General features: G+C 33.5%; 1 protein-coding gene across 1 annotated transcript; it reads right to left on the reverse strand.

The window, feature by feature from the left end:
- Window positions 1-13,910: 13,910 nt before the first annotated feature.
- On the reverse strand, window positions 13,911-20,393 carry LOC129887134 (dnaJ protein ERDJ3B). The gene is made up of 10 exons (XM_055962094.1): window positions 20,104-20,393; window positions 19,872-20,020; window positions 19,556-19,682; window positions 18,006-18,120; window positions 16,866-16,982; window positions 16,689-16,775; window positions 15,827-15,886; window positions 15,652-15,729; window positions 14,480-14,551; window positions 13,911-14,381 (listed from the first exon to the last, which is right to left on the reverse strand). The coding sequence occupies exons 1-10, from the start codon at window positions 20,175-20,177 to the stop codon at window positions 14,223-14,225; spliced, it is 1,038 nt and encodes a 345-aa protein (XP_055818069.1). The 5' UTR covers window positions 20,178-20,393; the 3' UTR covers window positions 13,911-14,222.
- Window positions 20,394-22,060: the final 1,667 nt, after the last annotated feature.

Consider the following 22,060-nt stretch of genomic DNA (forward strand, 5'->3'; position numbering starts at 1 on the left):
GAATCGCCTGTTTTCCAGGAAAGTTCAAAAAATTACTCTACTGTGACGACGTCGTATTCTTTTTTTTTTTTCATCGGTACCCACGTTGGATCCCGATTATTTTAAATTCGGGCGATATAAAACTCCATTTGGGGTAGCACTCCCTATCTACCAAATTTTTTTCATACCAAAGATTCAAATTCGAGACTTCTGATCAAAGCAACAACACCACATCTTTGATAGTCACGACGTCGTATCTATGTGGCAAGATTTTCTTCTTTGTTTTTTTACGCTTTTTCGTCATTCCTACTTTTCACTCACTTCCAGCTACCCTTTTTGTTTCCTTTTATTATTATATTTTTATTTGTATATGCAAGATCATTTAAAATGTATGTTCAAGTAAATAGCAGTATTATTTTATATGTCTTAATTTATATAACATTTTTTAAAATTTTAAAATTCAAATACGTTTTGTTTGGCCATAATTTTTCACTATTATTTTTCCAGGTCCTTTTCAACAAGTATCTTCTAATCTGGTGCTTTCACTTTTCGAATGATTTTTTTATATATCTTTTAAATATTTTGAATTATCAATTATTGTAATTTATAATACTTTTTACGTAAGATTTAAATATACAAAATTTATTTTTAAAAAAATTATGATTTTATGTTCAAATTCACTATCAAAATTAAACTATTCAATTTTCAAAATTTAAATTATGCCACATAAATTAAAACAAAAAGATTATTTAATATTTTTTTGGACAACTAAATTTTACTGAGTTCTTAAACTTTGGATTATATTATATTCAAATAAATGATTTCCTAGAATGATTGGAAACCAAGTACGTTTCTTACCTGAATTAATAGTTTCGTAGGAGAAAATTTTATTGGACTCATCATTTATAGGTTGATGAAATAAACTAACCCAATTGAGATCAACATGGATTAAACTCATATTTATTGAACTTAGATCATTAGTTTAAATATATTATTCAGTAATATTTATTTGAATTAATATTTAAATATAATATAATCCAAATTTTAAGTACTCAAGTTTCAACTAATTATCCATGAAAGATGATTTTCTAGAAAATGTTTTCTTAGAAAATAAGTGAGTTACGTTTCATACTTATTTTCTAGTATTTGGTAAGTAAATAAGAAAATATTATCCTAAAGATATTTATATGTTATCTAGCAAAATACTATGGAGGCAAGATGGAATAACGAGTGAGGGTTCGAAGGTGCATGGCGGGAGGTGGGATTGTCAAGGGTTGGGGATTTAATGGATGAAGGAGATAATAAATTTGAAATTTCACTTATTCAACTTGTTTTTTCTACTTTTATTAGGAAAGTCTTTTTATTTTTTTAGGAGCTTGTTTTCCTAGAAAAAAATATTTATTTTTCAGAAAATGTTTTCCTTCATACCAAACACATCCTACAAGACGAGCTCAATTTTCATTATGACTCTTGAAGGCTACTCTACCATAAATTAAATTCTATCTCACGCCAATATAAAAAATATCATATTTTTTTTAAAAGACATCTCATATTTTCTTAGGATTAAATGTCATTTATTTCTAATTCATTGTAAATTGAGAGGACATGATTTTTTGTCCATTAAATCCTAAGTATTTACCCTTATAAAAGGACCATGACCTTTATATCGAAGTGCATTCAATTTTGAGTTTAACAGCCAATATTTTTATTATTAGTTTTCTATTAAGTCTTGCATTGTTCTTCAAGCACAAAGCTGCTCAAGAAACGTCTTCATCAAGGACATCTTCGGATTCAGGCTAATTAGGATATATTTATTGATATTCTTACTTAATTGCATTTGGTTTATTGCTATATTGCTATTCATCGTTTTATTACATTGTCTTATTTATCAATTCAATAATTCATCGTATTCTTCAAAATATTTTAAGAAAATTCATAAAAATATCCTTCTTTCATGAAGCTCAAATAAATCTAAATTCTAAGGAGGTCTACATCATCTTACATTCAAAAAATACACTATTAACAACTTTTGAATTACACACAAAAATATAATTGTACACAAATATTCATTAATATAATCTTTATTTCATTATAGTTTATTTATAATTACAATTTATTTTTTATAAACTAGGAGAATAAAGAAAATCTCACAATCAAACGCGTGACAATTTTGATTTTAAGCGTAGAGTCTTCGTAATAAAATAAAACAAACTAACTATCTTCAGAAAAGGTTGAAAATTAATTAAATAGATCCGGATATTATATTAACATTTAATTTATAATTTAGAATGTTCTTACTAAAGTAGAAGGAATTTGATTTAAGATGAAAAGAATTTTAGTATTTCTTTCACGTCACGACTTAAAAATAAAAATTAATAAGATAAAGAGTATAATAATTGGTTTTAATAGTAGTTCATGCCAAGTGCCAACCCAAAAAATAGAGAAACAGATGACCAGCGCTTCTTATCTGGTTGGGAAAAGGTGGACCAATAAAAAGAACGGACCTAAATTGTCTTTAAATTATTGAAAAAGGTATAAAAATATTTATCATTCATTTATTGGGTCTAAAATATCTTTGACATCTATTTTTAGGTCCAAAATTAACCTTTTCTTTAACAAAAAACGGGCATTTTAGGCCTAATAGATGGATGAGATGCATTTTTATTCCATTTTCAATAGTTCGAGGACATTTTAGACCCTTTTAACAGAATTTTAATTAAATAATTAGAATAATTTTTTTAAACACGTGGCGGTCATCTATTGGTTACAATTTAATTATTTAAAATTAATTATAAATCAAACTTTATTTAACAGAATTTTAATTAAATAATTAAAATATTTTTTTAAACATGTGGCGACCATCTATTGGTTATAATTTAATTATTTAAAATTAATTATAAATTAAAATTTATTTAACAGAATTTTAATTAATTAATTTGAATAGTTTTTTTAACCACGTGGAGGCCATCTATTTGTTACAATTTAATTATTTAAAAATCAAAATTTATTTAACAGAATTTTAATTAAATAATTTGAATAATTTTTTTAAATACGTTGCGGCCATCTATTGGTTATAATTTAATTATTTAAAATTAATTATAAATCAAAATTAATTATAGTCAGTCGTCACGTACAGATCCACTTGTCGTCGTCGACCGCTCTCGTCTCTCACACTCACAAGCAGAACTGAGAGACCTTGTCGCCTCGGTCCATCATCGACGCTCAGTGACTCAGCGGGTCAGACCACCGCTTTTCTATCCAAGTTCCAACACTGAAACACTGAACAGTTCAATTTTTCCGGTGAAGCTCTAGTTTTTTCGGCGAAGCCTTTTTTTTTTCCAGGTGTACAAATCTGTATTCCCGGTGACGAACAACCGCTGCAACTCAACTCAGTACGCCGACATGAACAGTACTCCGACGTGAGCAGTATTTTCTGGCGGCAACTAGGTTCATTTCTACCGGAGTTGGTACCTCCGATTTTTATATCTTTATATATCTATCCTTTGTTCATATACGTGTAGTTACATTTTGCCGACTTTAAACCTCCGAATAATTTATTAGTTCATACGCATTTTTGTGGCTTTGGATAGTGATGGTAGATAGGGTCATGTTCTCGTTCATGGACGGGGACGAGGGTAAGGAGGGGTAAGTGGGTTAAAGGAGCGTCTAGACTGAGAATAGGTTCTTGGAACATTGGGACGTTAACGGGTAAATTCATAGAACTGGTTAAGATTCTAAAGAAGAGGAAGATTAATATAGCCTGTGTCCAGGAGATAAAATGGGTCGGCTCTAAAGCTAAGGAGGTAGACGGGTATAAGCTTTGGTTTTCTGGTAAATCGAAGTATAGAAATGGGGTAGGCATTTTAATAGACAGTGATTTAAGGGATCAGGTGGTGGAGGTTAGGGGAGTCAATGATAGGATGATGTCGATTAAAATGGTCGTTGAAGGGATCACGTTGAACGTTATTAGTGCTTATGCGCCGCAAGCGGGCTTACGCGAGGAGGATAAGAGGCGCTTTTGGGAGGAGTTGGATGAGTTAGTGGGAGGCATACCACCTACTAAGAAGCTTGTCGTGGGAGGGGATTTCAATGGGCACATCGGGTCTATTTCAGGAGGGTATGATGATGTGCATGGGGGCTTTGGCTTCGGGGACAGAAATGGAAGAGGAATCTCACTTTTGGATTTCGCAAGAGCTTTCGGGTTGATGATAGCCAACTCGAGTTTCCCAAAGAAGGAGGACCACTTGGTAACCTTCCGTATTTCAGTGGCTAAAACTCAGATGGATTTTTTACTCCTTAGGAAGGATGATAAAGGTTTGTGCAAAGACTGTAAGGTCATCCCGATCGACAACCTTACAACCCGATATAAACTCTTAGTGATGTATTTAGGCATCAAGATGACGAGGACGAGGAGGGTCGGGGAAGAACGACCTAGGATCAGATGGGGGAGTTTGACAACGGTTAGTGCCCTAGAGATGGGAGAGAAATTGAAGGATATGGGGGCCTGGGATAGTAGTGGGGATGCGAACGGTATGTGGGATAGGACAGCTAGTTGTATTAGGGTTGTAGCAAGGGAAGTGCTAGGAGTCTCGACAGGTAGTCGTAGTCAGCATCAAGGGGACTGGTGGTGGAATGGAGAAGTGCAAGGGGAAATGGAAGCAAAGAAGGTGGCATATGCTAAGTTGATGGAGAGCAAGGATGAGATGGAGAGGTGGACGAATGGAGAACTGTATAAGATAGCGAGGAAGGAGGCAAAGTCGGCGGTTGCAACGGAAAAAATGGCAGCTTTTGAACGCCTTTATTCTGAACTGGAAGAGAAAGGTGGGGACAGGAAATTATTCAGGCTAGCTAGGGCCCGGGAGAGAAGGGCACACAATGTGGATCAAGTGAAGTGCATTAAAGACGAGCACGGAAAAGTATTGGTAGAGGAGACCCTTATCAAACAAAGATGGCAGTCATACTTCTATAAACTTTTGAATGACAAAGGGGACAGAGAAATTGTGTTGGGAGATTTGGAACATACAGGAAGGAGTCACGATTTTAGGGGTTGTAGGAGTATTACGGTCGATGAGGTTAAAGATGTTGTTCGTAGGATACGCTGGGGAAGAGCGACCGGACCTGACGAGATCCTTGGAGAATTTTGGAAGAGTGCGGGCTCGTTAGGTTTGGAATGACTGACTAGGTTATTTAATGTCATCTTTACGATGGCAACGATGCCCGTAGAATGGAGATCGAGCATCATGATTCCTCTATACAAAAACAAAGGGGATAGCCAGAGCTGCGATAACTATAGAGGTATCAAGCTTCTAAGCCATACTATGAAAGTGTGAGAAAGAATGGTGGAAATGAGGGTGATGAGAGACGTGTCTATTTTAGAGAACCAGTTCGGATTTATGCCGGGACGCTCAACTACAGAAGCCATCCACCTTATGAGGAGACTAATGGAGCAATATAGGGAGAGGAAGAGAGACTTGCATATGGTATTCATCAACTTAGAAAAGGCTTACGATAAAGTCCCACGAGAGATACTATGGAGATGTTTGGAGGCTAAAGGTGTACCTGTAGCGTACATAAGGGTGATCAAGGACATGTACGAGGGTGCCAAAACCAAGGTAAGGACAGTAGGAGGGACTCAGAACACTTCCCAGTTGTGATGGAGTTGCATCAAGGATCAACTCTTAGTCCGTTCCTAGTTTCCTTGGTGATGGATGGATTGACGCGACAAATTCAAGGTGAGGTGCCATGGTGTATGCTTTTTGTGGACGACATAGTCCTCATCGATGAGACTCGTAGCCGAGTTAACGCTAAGCTGGAAGATTGGAGACGCACCTTGGAGTCTAAAGGGTTTAAGCTGAGTAGGACCAAGACAGAGTACCTAGAGTGCAAGTTCAGTGAGACACCTCAAGAGGTTTGCGAGGAAGTTAGGCTCGGGGACCAAGCCATCCAAAAGAGAAGTAGTTTTAAGTACCTTGGTTCTATCATGCAAGGCAGCGAGGAGATCGACGAGGATGTCACACATCGTATTGGGGCAGGATAGATGAAATGGAGGCTCGCCTCCGGTGTGTTATGTGACAAGAAGGTGCCACCACAACTTAAGGGCAAGTTCTACAAAGTGGTGGTTAGACCAGCTATGTTATATGGGGCGGAGTGTTGGCCAGTTAAGGTCTCCCACGTGCAAAAGATGAAAGTTGCCGAGATGAGAATGTTGAGATGGATGTGTGGGCATACCAGGAGCGACAAGATTAGAAATGAGGCTATTCGAGACAAGGTAGGAGTGGCCTCGGTAGAAGACAAGATGCGGGAAACGCGACTGAGATGGTTTGGACATGTGAAGAGAAGAGTCCTAAATGCTCTAGTGCAGAGATGTGAGAGGTTGGCCATGGATAGTTTCAGAAGAGGTAGGGGTAGGCCGAAGAAATATTGGGGAGAGGTGATCAGACAGGACATGGCGCATTTACGACTTACCGAGGACATGACCTTAGATAAGAGGGTGTGGAGGACACACATTAGGGTAGAATGTTAGTACTTAGTGGCTTTATTCCCCCTTATTCGTAGGCGTATTAACGCACTATGATTTCTTGTACTCTAATTTATATTATCTATGGTATTTATGGTATTTATGGTATTATCTAATAATATCTATTATTTTTTGTGCTTTGATTAAACTATTGTTTGGACCGTTTTCGTTATCTACTTATCTACTCTAATATTCTTGTCTGACCTTTTTCTATGCTTTTATTGAGCCGAGGGTCTTTCGAAAACAGCCGTCCTACATTGGTAGGAGTCAGGTCTACGTACACTTTACCCTCCCCCGACCCCACGATGTGGGATTTCACTGGGTTGTTGTTGTTGTTGTAAGCACGTGGTGGTCATCTATTGGTTACAATTTAATTATTTAAAATTTATTTTAAAAAATTTTTAGTTAAATAATTTGAATAATTTTTTTAAACACGTGTCGGCCATCTATTGGTTACAATTTAATTATTTAAAATTAATTATAAATCAAAATTTATTTTACAGAATTTTAATTACGGAAAAGGGCCTAAAATACCTTTGAACTATTGAAAATGGTACAAAAATGCCAAGAATTATTATGTGTATTTAGTGTATATGATGGCACGTGTATTATGCGATTATTATTCAAAATGTACTACTCTCAAATTTCCCTCCTACAAAAGGATAGAGTATTAAAGTCCCTTTTTTTATTAATATTAGATAAAAAAAAACTATGCAAAATCATCGCCAAGACTTTTTTCTTTCTTTTTTTGAGATGGCCAGAAGACCAAAAAAATATACTCCCTTTCTATTGATTTATCTCACTTTCCTTTTAGTATCGTTTTTTCTTCTTTGACAACTTTTTAATTTGACTTCTTCGTCATAATCATAACTCCCGTTAACAACATTGATATTCCTATTAGAAATTCAATATATTCGACACATAATTATTTCTATGAAAAAGCATGTTGCAACGCATTTTACATATCATTGACTACTTAACTAACTTCCTCACGATGCAACGCTAACATGTTTGATTCTTCCTTATCTCCGATCTCACTTGTAATCATCCATTAACCTTGATTGTTATCCACTGTATCATTAGTCTGAAGCTCAAAAAATAGCAAAAATAGTTACTTAACAAAGTTCATATTTCAAAAAGTCCAAATAATAATATACAAAAGTAAATCTGTTGAGGTTGAGAGAAGCTTTATTTGAGATTGCCGCTATGGCTTTCTATTCCTTTCAGAAGTTGGACGAAATTATAATAATCTAGTTGATTGCTAAGAGTTGAATAATATACTATACTGCTGAAAATTATGAAATTTAAACCGAAGAAACTAATTTCTCCCTTCCTTTAATTTTGCAGTATGTTGATAGTCCAAGCCATGATATTTTTATTTTTTATTTTTCATCAGTGTCCGATATCCGTATTGAAGTTCGATTAATCTGAATTTGCGCCACGTAGGGCTCCATTCTCAAGCAAGTGAAGCTTCTCATGTTTTAAACTAAAATAAGGTAAATCGCAATGATGACATGTGTACGATTATTACAAAAAAAGGAGGGAGAATAAGTAGTACACTTGTAAACCTAGTATAAACTATATTTATCCCCATAATATAACCTAAGGTAGAAAAAAACAATGATAATTACAAACTACAATACTATTACATCAATTATTGAGAGTTAAAATAAGGTGAAAGACTTACGGAAAGAAGAAAACAGAAAAAAAGAACTAGAGATTCCGTGCTCATCAATCTGACCCTCATAATTATATAGATATTCATGTATCTTATACCTTATGATTTTTAGACTTCAAATAGAAGTAGGATACAATATGTCAAATTTATATTAAATATTAGAATAATAATTAAATGATAATTATTTAAAAAAATTAGTAAATGACAAGTTTGCTAGTGGATATCTTTTTTCATATCATATAGATGTATAAAAGGTAAAGTTAATTGATTTAGAATGTCCCGTAAACTTACGAATTCAAGTATTATTAGAAAACGTTTACCTATTTTCTTTTGGACTCTTTTTGGGTTTTCTGGTTTTTGGACCTTTATTTGCCTATTTTGAAAATCGTTTTTGGATTATCTTTTTTGCCTATTTTTTTCCCACTTTTTTTAAAACTTTTTTGTTGACGTTTTTTGTCAATTTTTTAAACCTTTTTTGACTTGTTTTTGCCTATTTTAAAAACCGTTTGTGGACTTTTTTTTGCCTATTGTTTTTGGATTTTTTTTTTTTTTTTTACTTTCGTTTTTACTGTTTTGTTGAAGTTTTTTGTCAATTTTTTGCTTATTTTTAAACCCTTTTTTGACTTGTTTTTGCCTATTTTAAAACCATTTTTTTTTGACTTTTTTGGGCCTATTTTTGGGACATTTTTTAAACCTTTTTTGTCTATTATTTTGGAAATTGTTTGAATTTTTTTTGGATCAAATCTATTTTAGTTTAAAAAAGATTCTTCGTATAAAAATTTGACCATAATAAGAAAATCTTCTCTATTTAATTTGTATTATGTTTATAATCAATATTTAATATCATTAAAATAATGGTATAATAATTGAAGGAAAAATGTGAAAAGATGATTTAGTCTAAAGCGGAGTCTTTTACACGTAAGTACCGCTTCAGTTAATAAAAAATGTATATAAAATGAATAAATTATTACGTGTGTAACTTATATTATTGAGCACACAATCATAAATAATTACGTGAATATTACTCTCCCATATCATCAAGTTTATAAATACGTCATTTTTCTATTCGTATCGCAGGACACAAATCAATATTTTTTGTCTATAAAATAAATTTCACATTAAATATATATTTTAATTATTTTTTAATATTTGTGACTTTAAAACTAGTTCTATTTGTCAATAACAGTAGCCAAAATAATTAAATGTACTTCTGATTCTATGTCCCTTTTTTTTTCACCCGGTGTACAGTATCCAATTGAAACTCCGACTAAATTTGAATCACACATTATAGGACTCATTTAAAAGTGGAGTATCCAACAAAAAAAAATTTATACTCAAGACTCGAAATCGAGACCTCTAATTAAAAATGGAATAATTTCACACCACAAACCATGTTGATTAACGTTTGTCCACAAAAAAATACTTACTCTATATATTCCTTGCAACTTTTGCAGGGCAAATTGTTGCAATGCTTGTCTGTTGGATTTTGAGCAATGGGAAACAATAATGATCGTAATATGAAGAAAAGAAGAAAACGAACATAGTAGTTTTAATAACTTGGGTCATATATTTGTATGCTATAATTTATATTGAATACCAATATTATTGTTTCCTTGGATAGAAGCTGTAAAGTCGTATTTTGAAAGCTTCTTCAATTTTTAAATAAACATATATCTTTTTTCCAAGCATGCATAAAAATGTAGACAAACAATCAACCATTAAATTAAGGAATAATATAACATTACGAAAGAGAGGAAAAATACTATTACCTCTAAATTCATCTGTGTATAAGCATATTGCTTTGACTTGAACACAAATTTACTCTTTATATAGATAATGTGTGTTTCAATGTTGTTGTCTAATTGGAATTAGTATTGGATTGTAGAACTTTATGTTTGGTTAAACTATAAAAATTGTGTTAGTTTGTTTCAATTCTAAATATTAGATAAATTATTAGTAGAAAAATTTAGCCTTTTTTGGGGAGTAGGGGGTGGGTGGACGTTTTCTTTTGACTTTTTTTCCTTTTGGAGGTTTTTTTGTTCTTTCCCTAATTTTTTGGACCGTTTTAAAACTTTTTTTGGGACTTTTTTTTTGTTTTTGTTATTGTTTTTGGACGTTTTTTTTTTTAATACCTTTTTTGATTATTATTTTGAAAGTTTTTTTTTGACTATGGATCAAGACCAATTTTTTTGACGGTTATTAAGTTTTTTAATAGTTTTTTTTTATACTTTTTTTTAATTATTATTTTGAAAGTTTTTTTTTTGACTATTTTCTTTCTAAATCAAGTTTATTTTAGTTGGAAAAAAATTCTTTGAATAGGAATTTAACCATAATAAAAAAATCTTCTTCATTTAATATTTGTTATATTTAATATTATTAAAATAATAATATAGTAATTAAAAAATAATTTTATCTAATTTTTTTTTTAATAAAGGACACAAAATTTAATTAATATTTTAAGAGTTGCGTTTAATATAAGTATAGATAGAGTATTTTTGTTAGTGTCAAGACATTTTTGTTTCTCTCCATGTTATGGACCTATGGGTCCCACTTTGAAACAGCTCATAAGAGGACTTTGTGATATACACTTGCATGATTGCCACGTCAACTTTGGTAGATTTTTTTTCCCCAACTTTCGTAGATGAACTATTCAAAATTATGATGTGTCTCAATCTTGCTTTTTCTTCGTCTTTATTAATATTACGTGCCTTTTTTTTCTTTCTCTCTTCGTCCAATACAAACAAAAATAATTGTGTATAAAACGTGTAGAAAACGTTCTCAATGAAATCAACACCCAAAACATTAATTTTCTCATAAATATATACATGCTCTAGTAAATATTTTCTAGAAACTAAATCAAATAATAAATTTAAAGCTTAAGTTATCTGCCCTATTTTTTTCTCCAAGAATTCACTCAATAATCTTTCGTCCTGGGTGTGAGATCGATCGCCCTACTTATTTCTTTTCTTCTTTATCGCTCGGGGTACTCATGTGCCTTCCAGAATCAAGGGTATTCGAGCCTGCTGCATATGATTAGCCAGCCTTGCGGCGGCAAAAGGATTCGACGTCCCCTCATGCTACGGTTCCCTGTGGTCCAAACCCGGTGCCGAAATGGTCATGTAGCCGGTTAACGGTAGCCTAAGAGCAAGTCAAAACTACGAGAAGTTTTGTGACTAAAGCAACCTTGACTTCTATTGCCTCTCCTCACCCTGATATTGCGGCCTTTTAAAATTGTCAGTATAATTTATACAAATATTTAAATTTGTATCTATTGAACACTTTAATGTTAGTAAATTTATACTTATTTGACATAAAATGACAATCTCTTATAAAACAATGATATGTGTAACTCACACGCGAATATTATATCAATTGGACGGATGAAATAATAACACGTGGCAATCAGATGTGAATAATATTTAAAAATGTAAACTCTTTTTAATTGATTCAAACAAATATTTTAACGATGTCGATATCAGACAATCTTGTATGTTCCGTATATCTCATAAAATATGTGTGCTATTTAATGAAATATAATGACATACAACTGATTTTGATGGTGGTTGGGGTGGTTTATGATGATGATATAACTGTATCTCATAAAAAGTCTAGAAGATGAAATGTAAGTGCCATCATACAAGTGATGTTTTGGTGGTGATAATTGAGGTGGTTTGTGATGATAAAAGTGTATCTAATAAAATATTACAAGGGTCATATAGAAAATACAGTGATATACAATATGTTTATATGTATGTAGAATGTATATTATACGCATGTAAGTTGAATGTATGCATATACACTTATTATGCAGCGAATACAATGTATCACGCTTACGTGCAAATACAATTTTGAAATCAATATCTCGCTATGATTTGTAGTTACCCAAACTATTGTTTTTTTTTACAATTATGAACACAAATTATCACTTTCTACGAAATTTTCTCACGTTAAAATCCTATGAACATAGGGTTGGGAAACTAAACTAGTATTATATATCCACAAATATATTCCAGAATTCATTTAGAATTTGGGTCTAAATATTTCCAAAAAAACAGTTTGAATTATAACACTACCAACGAAAAGAGAGAACCATAAAAGACGCAGAGAGAGAAATAGTGAATATGTTTGAGAGAGACTTACGATAATTGAAGAACTTTGGCATTGTTACATAGAGAAAAGTTCGGGTTGGTTTGTGATTTTTGGTTATTGTTTGTGTGAAGGAAATCACATAGTGAAGGTGTAATGTGTATCTATGAGCGATATTGGGAGAAAGGCGAGCGTGATTTGGAGAGAGAGAGGAGATTGTGTATACAAGTTGTATTTGAGATACAACCTGCTCGCCTCTCTCCTCTATCTCACTTGTCTCTCTCCTCTGTAAAACTGTTGTTATGAATTATAAGTAGGTAAATTATACCTACTATTCATAATTATGATCCAAATTATAGTAATTTATGAAAAATCTTCCAAATAGATCTAATTTGGCAAAAAGGGAGTAAACCCAAAAGGAACAATTGATTGGGCCAACTGTGTGGGTTTCAGTGAATTCGGCCGACATAAGATGATAAAATTAGCCCATAAAATATCAATTTTTTGCATTAGTTATTAGCGCGAATAGCTCATTCAAAAAATTGATATTTTATGGGCTAATTTTATCATCTTATGTCGGCCGAATTCACTGAAACCCACACAGTTGGCCCAATCAATTGTTCCTTTTTGGGTTGATCCCTTTTTGCCAAATTAGATCTATTTAGAGGATTTTTCATAAATTGCTACAATTTGGACCATAATTATGAATAGTAGGTATAATTTGCCTAGGGTGATAATTGGACGAGTTGGATCGAGTTTGGGCGGGTCATAATGGGTTAAGACAACAACTGGATCAAGATCCAAACCAACCCAAATTAGTTGGGTCATCAAAATGAGTTAGGTAATGAGTTATATAACGGGGTCAAGACCCAACCCAATTCAATTTTTACTAAGTTTAATTATTTTATTTGTTCTTTTAAATTATTTTAGTAACTAATAAAATTATTTTTTTCTTTATTATGACTATATATAACATATCAAATTGAAAAAAAGAAGGTTTTTTAAAATTTTTTAACAAGATTTATCATATTGCCCCTCTAAGTTTTTGCCCTCAAGTTCTCCTTTTACGATCTTTTCAGCTGGGATCTCATTCTCTTTTTAATTTTAAAACACAAATCCTTTGAAAGGAAGAGGAGAATCTCAGAATGTTTGTTTCTGCAATAGAAGAGAAAGAACAAGTTGTGAACTGACTGGTGTCTATATGTGCACTACTTTTGTTAATAGGAACAGAAGTTAAATACCAGTCTTTAAAATGGACGTGTGAAAATTTTTGTTTTTTTTTTGTTTTCTAACCGGCATTTAAAGCCCGCATTGAAACCCCGACTAAATTCGAATCGCGCACTTAGAGAAGCCATTTGGGAGTGACGCTCCCAACACAAATTTCTCCATACCCAAAGCTCGAATTTGAGAAATGTGGTTAAATGCCACAACCCAGGTAAAATTCTTGATTTTTACTAGTACCGAAGACAGAAATTCTACATGGGAGGCCTAAAGTCTAACAATGCCTTTCAATCCAACTTATTAGCATATCAACCTCATTCGCATTATGTGGGGGTGAAGAGAAAATAAACAACATGTTACATTTGTCATTTGGGTAAACCATCTGGGATTAAATTCGTCACTGACAAGCATCCTTGCTAAAGAGAAGCCTTCGAAATAGAGCAGCAACTAATAGGCTACTCAGTCATCCAAATATATGTGAATCACTGGGCTATTAATATACATATTTCCATCTACTCTATAATCATTGTTCAATACATGTAAAATGAGCTCTACTCTATACCTCAAATGAGCACCACCACCCAAAAATAGAGAAAAAAGGAAATATGAATTTGATACAAGGGCTCTTAAAATAAGAACGCAGACGCCTGGACTATAGCTAGTCAGACGCACAATGCACCTTCAAGCAATTGCCCAGAATTCATTACTTGGGACCAAAGAGATCCCCGAATATACTGTATCCTAACCAAGAACTCGCTCGATCTGTTTCTTTTGGTCCTCCGTCAATGACGTGGGGAAAAGAACCTCAAATTTAACATATAAGTCACCCTTCTTGTTACTATAATGTAGTGGCATCCCTTCACCTTTAAGCTTCCTCACTTCCTTAGGTTTAGTGATTCCCTAGTAAAGAATATAAATAATGATTTCAGTACACGGTTATACAGCCAAACAGACAAGTATAGTTAGTTAGCCTGCCAGACATGTACGGAAAAATATACCTTTGAACTAATATCCACCTGATGATCATCGAGATGTTTAATGGTCTTCTCAAAACCAACCAGAGCTTGCACCTGAATTGAAGTAAAAGCATTATACCAACAAAGTAGTTAGCTTTCTAGGATCCATAGGAGTTCCATAATTGATGAAGTTGTATCCCCCCTATGCTCATCACACGTGATTCTATCCATATCCGTTTGGTTGTTACTGATTAACTACATTAACTTCACAAAAAAAGGGTTCTGTAACCTCAAAAGAGAAATGTCATACTTTAAAAGAAATCAAAGTATAATGGCAAAAGCCATATGAAACTTCTCAAGAATAACTTGTTGAATGCTAGCTATCAAAAAGTTCATTAGATTAAAACTTGACGGAGAAACTGCTGACTTGCAAAAATACGTTCAAAACAAAATTACATTTGCTGATGCATTAAAGTTACATCTAGTTCAGATCCACATGGGTAAGCACCATCATTTAGTAAATTCACTAATCCAGGAGCTACAGTGAAACAGAGATTGACTATCCTGATAGTGATCTCGACCCAAATAAAGGTAAAGTCAATAGTTTGTGTCTCAATGACACCAGTTCTAATGCAACAAAGGTTTCGTTCATGAATGAAGTTTTAGGTGGGTACTCTGATGGGATTATTTGTTGAGGTAACAAAGGTCTGCAGCAGTAGCTGAAGCTAGGTTACAGCTGATCCATCAACCTAGCATCCTAGAGTAAATACAGTCTGCTATAGCACCATGAGTTGGTTGGCCATCACTATATGGATAATATATACATGCTTAGTGAATGATGAGGCAGACAAGGGCAGAGAACAAGAGGTGAGGATAAGGGGAACTATCTCTACTAGCACTATATCGGGTGTCATTTAGCTGAATTCATCTTCATGCTTCCTGACATCAATCTCTCTTAACAGCATAACATCAATCACTTATTCTAATTCTTCTTTAACAATTTTTATCTTTTGGTAAATTAGAATGTTCAATTCTACGCCATATGAATAAAAGGGCTAATTACAAGGCAATATTGTAAGTAGAACAATGTCAAGATTCTAATTCTTCTTTAACAACTTTTATCTTTTGGTAAATTAGAATGTTCAATTCTACGCCATATGAATAAAAGGGCTAATTACAAGGCAATATTGTAAGTAAAACAATGTCAAGATTACCAGAGTTATAGTAACAGTGGTGCGAAGGTCGTTTCCTTCTCTTGTGAACCGCTCATGAGGAGCTGTGCGGATGCGGAACTGTTCCAAAGTATGAAAAGGAACCAATATAAGTCACAGTTGAGGCATACATCATAATGAAACAAGTCCATTGTTTTTGGCATGGGAAAAATCTAACCTTCAGGTCTCCAGGTTCACCATCTATCTTAGGCTCACCATCCTCATAAAAGACCACTTCCTATAAAAATGATGCTCTTTTATTTCAGGGCTCCAGCATATTCAAAAACTTATTGAGAAACACACAACAATAAAAAGCAGTTTCCGGTTGTTCAGACATCAAATTTAGCAAGACATGGCATGAAGAGAAAAAATTTCTAGGGGAAAAAATATTGTCACTCAACTTTATGATCTATTATTCATGCAAATATATTAGCCCATCTAAAAGGAGAAATTAATTAGAAGATTAAACATGATATGACTTTTCTCACAGTTTTAAACAAGAAACGTTCGATAGATCTAAGGAAATTCTGAACTGTTTCCTTTATTGCAGAAAAAAAGAAATAAAACTACAAGGAATTAACCTTCTTTAGAGTGAAACATATTTCGTCATAGACAAGATATAAATTGTAAATGCTAAAACTGTAAATCACATTCATATCATAGTGCCCCACATGTCAAGCCTAGGGAGCTTTCAAATGAACCACTCAGATTGTTTTTGAGTGAACTTAGGTGCACCTCATATCAGTATCAAGCAAAGGCTACTATTTGTAAGAGTAACAAGTAAATGACTTTCACGGTTTAAGCAGGCAGATCTAAGTGGCCAGAAGGACATCGAACACAAAATTATTTTGCTAGTCAAATGAAGCTCCTGAGGGTACTAGCAGCAAAAAGGGTGCAAGGAAGAAAGAATACCAAAAAGCACAAATATAAGCTTATTTCAGTATCTACGTCAGAAAGGGATAAGCACAAACAAATAAAGAGTGTAATAGCTTAACAAACAGCATCAAGAATGCAAGTCAAGAATGTAGAAGAAATCTCACCTGACCATCTTGCATTCCTTTCTCAATATCCACAGTAACGTGGTACCCCTCCCTTTCAAACTTCACGTTGGGGCATTTGTCACAGACCTAATCAGCACAATTGCAGAGTTTAAGGTAATCCAGACGCTGCACCAATTGCTTGAAATTGACATCTAGAACTTTGGAGAGAACATATACCTGTTCAGTCATCTGCTGAAACATTCCTGGACCGATTTGTCGATGATAAACCTCATTTCGGCAGTTGCACTGCCTCTTACCAGGGGCCGGCTTTAAAATGTTTTTCTCCCTCCAAACCTATATTTTTCGCCAAGCAGAGAAGAAAATTTACTTGATTAGCACAAGAATTGAGGAAGAATTATGACAATTGGAATCACCAGAAAACAAAAATTTAGGCTTAAAGTAGCCCAGGAATTCAAACATGGTGATTCAAGTAATGCAAGAATGCCTCACTCTAGGATATAACATTATGACCTAAACTAATTTTTGAACCCCCTTTGCCCCTACAGTAGAATCTTCTCTTATGTTAAGGGGATTACAATTTATACATAAACAAAAATATTTGTCTTTGCTCTATTTATGCAATACAATATTTTGATGAAGGGGATTCAATTGCATCTACCTAGCTCCATTGATGGCGTTAGCATTTGATATACTTCTAAAATCTGAAGAACTGCACAATCCAGGTACCAGAGCCGGTCTCTAAGAAAAATATAGCGGCGAATTAAAACTATAATCCTAAACTATTTCTGGGAAATCATAATTCCAAGTGTAAAGTTGTGGCTGAAAGGACTGGTACTCTCATAACTTCTTAGCCAAAACTACTATGTGAGATGTATCTGTGAGCCTGCCTCTAAGACACACCTTCTAGCTATAACTACTACCAGAGCCTACTTCTAAGACAAATATAGCAGTGAATAAAAACTATAATCTTATACTATTTATGTGAAATCATAACCCCACGTGTAAAGGTTGAACCTGAAAGGACTGGTCCTCTCATAACTTCTTAGCCATAACTACTATGTGCGACGTATCTTGATGTCAAATGGGAGATATTTTTATTTTATTTTTGAAAAGGAAATGGCAGATAATTCTCAACTTCCTATATCTCTACTTTAAGTCACTTGTGAGTTGTTTGCTGGAAAAAGAAGACATGTGAAAGCAATATGATAGCTTCATACAACTTTCTGAAACCACACATGTATCTTACTTTTTCAACAATCTAGATAGTGGTACCCCTTCACGTAGTAAAGGGGAGATGATGTCAAATTGACAAGGAGTATTTAGAAGAGATGAGTGGATTAGTTAACAGGATTTCACCTTCAAGGAGCCCCCCATGTATAAGTCTTCCAATGATGCATCCAAATCAACAATTACATCATCACCTTTCACAATCTTCTCTTCCTCCTCCTCCATTGAGCCCCCACCGAAAAACCTTCAGAGGTTATTCATTATGTCAGTGAGTAAGATAGCACATGCTACACATTTAATCATCATAAATTAACAAGTTGACTACTTCAGGAGAAACCAGACAAACAAAGTGGGGTCCGGGGAGGGTAGAGTGTACGCATATCTTACCTCTACCGAGGCGGTAGAGAGGATGAGAAACTAGACAAACTAAGGAGAATTATTCCTTTGGAAAAAGATATTTGAAAATCAAGGTAAAAGTAAGTGTGTGCAATGTGTACTTCTCTCACAAGTTGCAAGAAAGAGCAACAAAACCAACTAGATGAAAAGAAAAGGCAGAGAGTGTCATCATCGAGTAGAAATAGATGAATATAAGAGTTATTTCTTAAAATGTCTTTTCAAGATTATACTCGTAATATATGTGGGAAACCAATGTTTACAATAACTTAGCAAAGATTAACGGAAACATGCCTGACATAAATGAACGGGGCGTAACTTAGTACCACAACAATACAACTTAGAAACATTTAACATAGGAAAAATATCTAGGCAGAAATTTTTACTTAGAACCCACCACAATTACTTCCATAAAGGAAGTATGTCAATGGAGCTTCTTACCATCATAATTGGTGAAGGAGCTGGTTACTTGAGGCTATCTAAATATTTCATTTTGGAATGTTTTGGAGTATCTAGAATGTATCTTAGGGAGTAGCTGGTAAGCATTCAACAGAAAAAAAGGCATGATCGTGAGACATATAATTATCACTATAAATAAGAACCACAATACTAACAAAATTGATTTGAATGAATTGAAAGATTACATATTGACCATTTTGCTAACAAATAAGAAATTATAATGCATCTAAACATCAGTTAGAGTACCATACAAATATAAAAGTCAAACAAACAAACCACTATTACCATATTGCAGGAAAATGGGTCAATCATTAGATATCAAATACCAACATACAATGGACAAATTCTTTTGATAGCTAATGTAAGGGAGATAAATTCAATAGCAGCGAGAAATCTGTAGATGATTAAACTGTGAAGTGCAACCAGAGACAGCTTAAGCTTATGCTTGTAATCAAAATTATATGAGCGGGCCATGTGCCTATTGATTGACCTTTGCCACAACTAGCTCAAGATCAATTGTTTAAAGACATTTTAAAGTTGAAAGGTCCTACCTTAATCCTGTGGCTTTAAAAAAAAAGAGTAAAGGTCATGACTAGAAGTTGTAAATTAAGTTTAAGAAAATGCTTAACACTAGACATTGCAATAAGATGCACCTATCTGATCCATCAATCAGATATAGTTATAGGGGTCTCTTTTTTTCAGGTTCATTTCATTACAACAAGAATATACAACCATTGAATGACTATAATTCTTAAGTGAGCAAATAAAAACAATGGCACAAAATAATACTATTGAGGATAAAGTGAAACTATAGGAACTCAACATACTGGCTAAATATGTCTTGCACGTTCATTCCACCACCTCTGCCTCCGCTAGCAGCATGTTGCTTAAGACCCTCTTCCCCATACCGATCATATATATTCCTCTTTTCACTGTCCGATATCACTTCATAAGCTGAAAAAATCCCAATAATATGAGTGACAATCAAACAATCATATCTAAGCATTAGTCCCAAACTAGTTGGAGATAATCTAGATCCAATTTGTCTTTTGGAGCATTTAAATTAGATGCGTAATTATATAAAACTAATATCAGTACCACCTAATGATTCCAATATAACTAACAAAAATAAACACAACATACCATTACTGATTTCAGCAAATTTCTTATTAGCCTCTTCATTTCCCTGATTCTTATCAGGGTGATACTTCAACGCAAGCTTCCGATAAGCGCGTTTGATCTGTTCATCAGAAGCACCTTTTGGAACTTGCAAAATATCATAGTAACTCTTCCTGAGACATTAAAACAAACATTGTCATGAAAAAGAAACATAAACAGACGGAACAGAAGAGAGAAACTAGTATTCAAAACTCACGCAGCAATGACAATTGATAAAGTGTATGATAAACAACACAACAAGAGGAGCAACTTTGATCTTCCATGCGCCATAAAGATGAAAGGAATCCAAAATATTTCTCACAACAAGAAGAAGCTTGAAGCGATTGCTTCCGCTTTCGTTAACTGGATCTACCAGAACAATCTAGAATTTGCGCAGATTCAGAAGAATTTATGAATATGTATTTGTGTTCATTTTACGGCAAAAGCTTAAAGAATATTGGAACCGCGGAACGGGGCGGACGTTTGAATATTGAACAAACGGCTGACTTCACTGCTGAGACGTGGTCATGCGAAAAGCGACCAATAAGAGAGGACTCCAACATGTTTTAGCCAATGAAATATATCCATGTGTACTTCTGACACCAGTAATATTTTGATGGACAAAAGGAAGAAATGTTTCGGTGTTTGGGCTGGATAATGCAATTTGGGCTGCTAGGATAAGTTCCAGGTTTTGTGTTCGAAGAATATACCGTTATTCATATCTGCTACTACATTCATCAATTAGTTTATTATGTATTCAATGTATCTGATCATAGATATATAACATGTATATTTAATATCATATATACATTCATCAAATAAGTCAGTATCCAAATATGCATTAATGCATTCAGTATTTATGTGCATAAATATTTACTTAAAAGATCAGCAGAAAAAAATATGAATATCTAGTATCAAAATATTCAAAATTTATGTGATCAGTTTAGAATTTTATAATTATATACCTGTCTGAAAGAAAAAGTATTTGATAATTTGGATTCGTTTGGTTTCTCCTCCCATGCCTATCACACGTGTTTGTGTTTGAGTTTTTCGATCAAAATTGGGGAAAGAAATTGATAGAGAAAGAAGAGAAATATCGCGAATTTGTAGAGTAGGGTTACAAAAATGGAAAGAAAAATTGATAGAGAAAGAAGAAAATGTGTCATGCAGCTCTTCTGTAAAGCGAGAGAGAGAGAGCGGCGAGTGAGAGAGGGAGAGAGGGGAGAGATTTTTTGAAAGTATCATAATGTTGCTCGGTTAAATAATTTTTTAAATTCATAGATAAATTGCGTAGATATACTAGCTATATTTGCTTAGATATGTAGTTTTTCCTACTTTCTACCAATAGGCCCATATCTTATTCTACTTTCTAACTCTACCTCATCCTTACTATTTGCTAGGAATGTTCACATCGAGTATAAATCAATCTAAATAGATAAATCAAATCAATTAAATAAATCAATTTTATTTAATTGTCTCGACTTGGCGTAACTATATAATACATTCCGGTCTTGATTGAATGCTTCGTAACTCGTTCCTAAAGTCCATCATAGACTCTTTCTTGATGTGTCCCTCTTGCCACTTTTTTTCTTCAAATTTGAGTGGCTTCTTCAAACGGTGGTTGGATCGAATTGTTCAAAGCTTGCTAAGTTTGACTGAACTCAGACAATTATCTTTTATATTCTCTCTGCATATTAAAAATAAAAGTTAGCATCAATATACATATATAATAGATGCACTATTTTTATATTAAAAATTTAAATTAAATTTACATAAACATGTTCATCTGTTTGCTCAACCCATTCATCCGGATCCACCTCACTCTTCTTTTTCTTCTTCTTTATATGAGTTCACTTAAAAAAATTTATTTGAAGGGGGGTGCGTCCCAATAATTTTTTTCGTAATAAAATATAATCTTAAATAATTAGTTATATCAATTTTATTTAAACCTATATAATAAAAGTTTAATTTTAGGAAATTTATCGTATCCCTTGTTATGGTTCCAACATTCTTTCCACCTTTGGTATGCAACGAGCCACCCTTCACACTATTTTTAACTTTTTTGGCTTGTTCAAAAAAAGCTGTGAATTCTTCATTGACCCAATATCGATACAATTCCTCAAAGACATTTGAAAAAGCAAAGTTCCACATGTCTTTGTATTCGGAATTTTTTT

The sequence above is a fragment of the Solanum dulcamara genome, chromosome 4 (assembly GCF_947179165.1).
Source record: "Solanum dulcamara chromosome 4, daSolDulc1.2, whole genome shotgun sequence".
NCBI lineage: Eukaryota > Viridiplantae > Streptophyta > Magnoliopsida > Solanales > Solanaceae > Solanum > Solanum dulcamara.

Bases quoted from the DNA above. Each gene is read 5' to 3' on its own strand.
- LOC129887134 (XM_055962094.1), bottom strand. From the start codon at position 20,177: ATGGCGCATGGAAGATCAAAGTTGCTCCTCTTGTTGTGTTGTTTATCA. The intron at 20,021-20,103 runs GTGAGTTTTGAA...TTAATGTCTCAG, and splicing joins TTATCAATTGTCATTGCTGC to GAAGAGTTACTATGATATTT. The intron at 14,382-14,479 runs GTATATTTTTCC...ATTCTTTACTAG, and splicing joins AGGTGGATATTAGTTCAAAG to GGAATCACTAAACCTAAGGA.